The 5,612-nt window shown below is 40.3% G+C and overlaps 1 protein-coding gene across 1 annotated transcript; it reads left to right on the plus strand.

The window, feature by feature from the left end:
- The first annotated feature begins 205 nt into the window (after positions 1–205).
- Positions 206–5,236, plus strand: LOC149276733 (perilipin-2-like). Its single transcript, XM_089503357.1, has 8 exons — positions 206–244; positions 810–1,005; positions 1,482–1,564; positions 1,828–2,080; positions 2,222–2,406; positions 3,072–3,200; positions 3,384–3,674; positions 5,114–5,236. The coding sequence occupies exons 1-8, from the start codon at positions 206–208 to the stop codon at positions 5,234–5,236; spliced, it is 1,299 nt and encodes a 432-aa protein (XP_089359483.1).
- Positions 5,237–5,612: the final 376 nt, after the last annotated feature.

The following is a 5,612-nucleotide window of genomic DNA, read 5'->3' on the forward strand; positions in this document are numbered from 1 at the left end:
TGTGCCTATAAATTCATTTACTCGCTGTTTTTTTCTTTAGTCCTCCGCCTCAGTTGGTTCTTGTGAGAAAGAGGTGAGCTGCTGTAGTTGGTGGTTAGGTTACGCCTGTTTTTTTTGGTGGGTGCATTTTCTGATTTTGGTTCCGTTTGGTGTATATTTTATTTGAAACCCCTGTTTATTATTTTTATAGGGGTTTTTTTCTAAAATGGCATCCGAAGTTGAGCAGCAGCAGCATCAGCAGCAGGTAACTATATGATTGCTTATGGAGTTCCTGAATAGCGCACTATGTTGTGCATTAGGCTAGCTCGATCCGTGGGTGTGGGAGGCAGGATAAAAAGGTGTGTGTATATATGTATATGTAATTAGTGTGTGTGCGCCATAATGATCTATAATGTGCTCGGGTGTCTATGCTGTCAAACAAAGGGCTTATTAACTAAATACCCTATGTCTGTTCACATGTTTGATACATGCCACCTAAAATCAATAAGGGGTCTACTGCATGATGTCATTCCATGCACATGGCTTCTTGTGAGAAGATCTTGGTCATGGGATTTATAAATCCCTTTCTAGTTCTGTTTCCTGTCATGGAATGTGTAATTTTCTGGTTAGTGGCAGTGTTGTATGTGTCTGAGGTCTTGTGTAACACTACTTTTTTTTTACTGGGCCAGCACAAATAAAGTTGGATAGTAACTAAAGAGTCTACTGAGATAAAATGGCTAAATACTCTAGTATTATAAAAGCAATGAACCATTCATGTAATGCAGTATTGTACTTTATTATATATTTTATATTGGCTTTTTTTGCCCTAGAATGCAGTTGTCAGGTTAATTAACCTGCCTTTGGTGAGCTCCACCTATGACATGGTGTCTAATGCTTACACCAACACAAAAGATAATCATCCATACTTGAAGTCTGTCTGTGATGTGGCTGAGAAAAGTGTGAAGACCATCACCTCGGTGGCAATGGTTGGCGCCATGCCTATCATACAGAAGCTGGAGCCTCAAAGTAAGACTTGACTTTTAGTGTGAATATTCTGGCTAACAGAACTATTCAGTTTAATCAGTGTTTGCATTAAGACTGCAGGAATAGCTTGTGGACCATCGGTATGTCCCTAGTGGTGGTCTCTTTACCTTGGGGTGTTAGTGTGTCTAGATTCAATGTTCTGGTGTTAACGTTTGATTCTTTGGGTGTCTGATGCTTCACAACCAAAGGTTTGACTTTTATCTTTGATGTTGGGATGTTTCACTTTTCCTCAGCCCTTTTGCCTTGAACTATTTGTTGACCCGGACTTTCACAATACAAGCTCTGTAGCCTTTGGCGTATGTGCTGTCCTGCAAAGGGCACAGTGACACTACAGATGCTGCCCAGAAATGATCTTGGAATGCCACCCCTCCCCCAGACTGTTATACAGTCTGCCCTTGAACATTAAACTTGGAACGTATTGCTATGTTGACTGAATACCAAACTTTTTCCTCCTTTAGTTGCTATTGCCAACAGCGTGGCTTGTATCGGCCTGGATAAAATTGAAGAAAAGCTCCCTATCCTCTATCAGCCTAGTGACAAGGTATGCGTCGCCTTCTAGGATGTTCTGTCTAGTGTTTTTTATGTAGACTAGTCAATCTGCTTTTGGGAAGCATTGAGTGTCTAGCCCAGTTCTAATGCCACTAACAAACCCTAAATAACAGAAACTTGAGCTCTTAGCCTACCCAAAGGCCCCAAAGTTCTTGGTATTTGATGCTTCCAAAAACCAACATGGCCCTGTAGCTATCTGTCTTGTGACGGAAAACTTATTAGACTGCTTTTTAATTGTTTTTCTACTACATCTAGGTTGTGTCCAGTGCAACAGAAGTAGTGGTTGGTGCCAAAGACACTGTCATTAATGGAATTACAGGAGTGGTTGATAAAACGAAGGGTGCTGTCCATGACAGTGTGGAAATGACAAAGGCTGTTGTGAATGGCAGTATAAACACTGTGCTTGGAAGCAGTGTGGTGCAGATGATGAGCAGCACTGTTAACACTGCCCTCACAAAGTCCGAGTCCTTGTTGGAACAATACTTGCCGCCAACTGATGAAGAGATGGGTAAGTAGAGTCTAAAGTTCATGGTAGATATTTTAATCCTTATTGCTATAAGTGAGCTCAGTATCTCTTGTTGCGATTGTACAATAAACTGATGCTTCTAAAGACTTTTTTTTTTTTTTTTTTTTGATTTGTTCCTTTTAGCCATAGAAGCGTCTAAAACTGAAGGCTTTGAAGTTGGAACTGAAAAACCCAACTATTATGTCAGACTGGGTTCCCTGTCTTCTAAAGCTCGTAAGCGTGCCTACCAGCAGGCTGTCAATCGGATGAAGGATGCCAAATCAAAAAGTCAAGAAACAATTACTCAATTAAACAAGACTGTTGATCTTGTAAGTGTTTGTCCCACCCTCCACATGTCAGACTTATTGTAACTATTTTAGCTCTGTCACTACACATTAATGTGTATTGGGTACTTAAAACCAATACTGTCAAAATGGAAACCTGCACAGAAACCAGGAATAGACAATGGGTTCCTTAACCCCCTTAATGACAGCCTGTACGTGTACAGGCTCAAAATGCATTGTTTTCAATGGGTTTAGGGGCCGCCCATTGTCCTTAAGGGGTTAATAAAATCTGCTTTCAGCAGTCCGCCTTCAGGCAGACCCAGGCAAAGTCCCCATGAGCCACTCCACTGGCTAACCTTAGCTGTTGGCTCCATTGAGCATATAGAAATGCTTTCTTCCATAGCACTTGTGTTTCTTAATAGTAGCTTTGTGGGAGTTCCGTAACAACCCTCATCCAGTCTACAACTCTTTAGCTAGCCTGGGGGAAATTGGCTCTCTAAATAGGGCTAGTAATGTCTTAAAGGAGAAATGTGAGGGAAATCACGCAGATCTCTTTTAATGGATGCCTGTCCTACTGATAATGCTAGAAGGCTTCTGCTCATAAGTTCTCATCATGTTTTGAACAAGTCAGAACATGATCCACAAGTGTCCCAGTTTGACAAATGTTAATGATGCAACAAGGTATTGATGTAATGTTGCTGTGTACCTAGATTGAGTTTGCAAGGAAGAACATGAATGATGCCAACCAGAAGATCCATGGTGCCCAGGAGAAGCTGTACAGTGCTTGGATTGAATGGAGAAAGGGCTCAGGGGAGACTGAAGGGCCAGAGAGTGCTGAGGTAGTCTAGATTTCTCCAGTTTAAGAACTACTTAAACATGCTTACCTTGTTTAAAAGGATTATGTAATCAATTGAAATGTTGACACTTCCAGCCGGTTTCAGTAATAAATTTAGCAAAGAACGTGAAATTGCTTAATAATGTAACACGATTCTTTGTTTAACACTTTATTTTTGTTCCTCCAGCAAATTGAGTCCCGTACTCTATCAATTGCACGAAATTTGACACAGCAACTTCAGACCACTTGTCTCTCCCTGGTAACAAGTGTACAAGGGCTACCACAGAACATCCAAGAAAAGGCTCACAATGTTAGTACCATGGCTGGAGAAGTGTACCAAAACTTCCGTTCCGCTTCCTCCTTCAGGGAAGTTTCTGACAACCTTCTCACAACCAGCAAAGGCCAGCTTAAGAAAATGAAAGAGTCTATGGATGACATGATGGACTATTTGGTCAACAATACACCACTCAACTGGCTGGTAGGTCCCTTTTACCCCCAGTTGGGTGGGTCTCAGCATGGTGAACAAGAATGTGATGGGGCAGATAAACAAATGAGCCAGGAGGAAAGACTGAATTAAATTCCACATATATCACACTCTGCACTTAAATATTTGCAAGACATGGGTGAACTCTATTTCTGCTCTTCTGGATTTCAAGCAATAGCTTGTATTACCACATGGGCTTTAAAGCCAAGTCTTGAAGACTGTCTTTGAAGCCTAACTTTGCAGCATCACAAGAAAAACTCTTGCCTAACGAGCGCTGCTGTATTACATGCTCGTCTAACTTTGTCCTAAGTGTTTACGTCACTCACACAACCTACACTAATTTTGTAAACCCTAACTTTTGTATACCTTTTTGTATCTGCAATAAACACATCAGCATTAGAGAAAGTTTGTTTAACCTGAAACTCTATGCGTAAACCACTCTAAGAGCCTAATTTGTGGAATATGTTTGAAAACTTAAGCTAAACAAGTGTATAAACCACTGCTGGAATGCACAAAGCTACTCAAATCCAGAAAATCTCCTCTTCCAAGAGTACAAAAAAGTAACGCTCCCAGCTTTCGAAGCGCCTCACACAAGTGATTGCATTAATACTCAGATTGTACATACTCTTGTGACTGTAATAAACTTGCATCTGTCCACAAAGACTAGATATTCACCAATTGTAACATTTAAAGTTCCCCTCCATAAAAGTGATTGCTGTAATACACCTAACTTCCAGTATCTTGAACGTAGCACAGTGTATGCTAATCATGCCATGATACAGGTGTGGCGTATCAATCAATATTTTAAAATTGCTAAGCGTCCGGAATTCTTGGTTTTGTGTTTTTTGTTTGGTGTTTTTTCTCCCCTTATTTGGAGCTTTCAACCAAATCTGCACGAACAAATGGCTGTTTCACTGAGTGTCTATAGTGGCTCAAAATCCATTCGATAACAAACCCGCTTCATTAGTTTACTGCCTCCAATGGATTATATTGATTTATAGTTAGTTGGCAAATACAAAATCCGTAGTCGCTTCTAAATACAAGCACTACTCCTACCACGCATCTCGAGTATTCAACGCGCCAGCTTGGTTTGTGTTAAAGTAGGAGCCGATATTAAAGGTGGGGCTGTGTGCCGGTGGCAAGGCTTGTATATGGGGAGAGAGGCTTTATGATCATGTGTAACTAATAACACTACAGCAGTTTCTAACACAAACAAAATTAGAGGTGGTGCTGTAGAAACAATCTCTCTGTACTGTAGTGATGCTGACCAGTGGATGTCTCTCTTTAATATTCTAAAATCAAATCTTAAATGTTGGGATTGGTACCATGGCAGAACTGTAATGCCTTAATAGCAGAGTGAGCTAGCTAAATTATCACTTGATGTTGCGTTTTCAGTTGCTATGAGATTCATTTCCATTTTTCCCTTTTACTAGGTACCAGATTTCACAATCACAGACCTATCTTCAGAACCTGATGACAACACTGATGACACGGAGGAGGAAATGCAAGACTTTTCCCGTGTAAATGGCCGTTTAATAAGCCAGCAATCTAACTAATTTATATGTAATCTATCACTGTTGATTAAAATAAGATTGTGTGCTGCCCTGGTCGCTGGAAATTAAGTTGTATGCACAGGGTAGTAGGAGATTGTCCCTGGGATTACAAAACACTTTTTTGGGGCGGGCGTACAGATGTTTTTCTGTTGTAATTGTATGAAAACATACTTTTTTTGGGGGCCGTAGACTTGATTGTTGCAACCATTAAAGCACTTAATATACAAAAGTAATCTATAAACATGTTTAAATATTTAAGTATTTTCTTTTTGCTCAAGCTCAGTAGTGCTATGGTAGGACTTAATATGTTTGACAAAGTATTGGTGTTTCTAGTTCACTGTGCCAATAACTACATTTAATAGTCTACCTCGAAAACGGG

This window comes from Sceloporus occidentalis, unplaced genomic scaffold (genome assembly GCF_023333645.1).
Source record: "Sceloporus occidentalis isolate IW3139 unplaced genomic scaffold, rSceOcc1.0.p SCAF_227, whole genome shotgun sequence".
NCBI classification, from domain to species: Eukaryota; Metazoa; Chordata; class Lepidosauria; order Squamata; family Phrynosomatidae; genus Sceloporus; species Sceloporus occidentalis.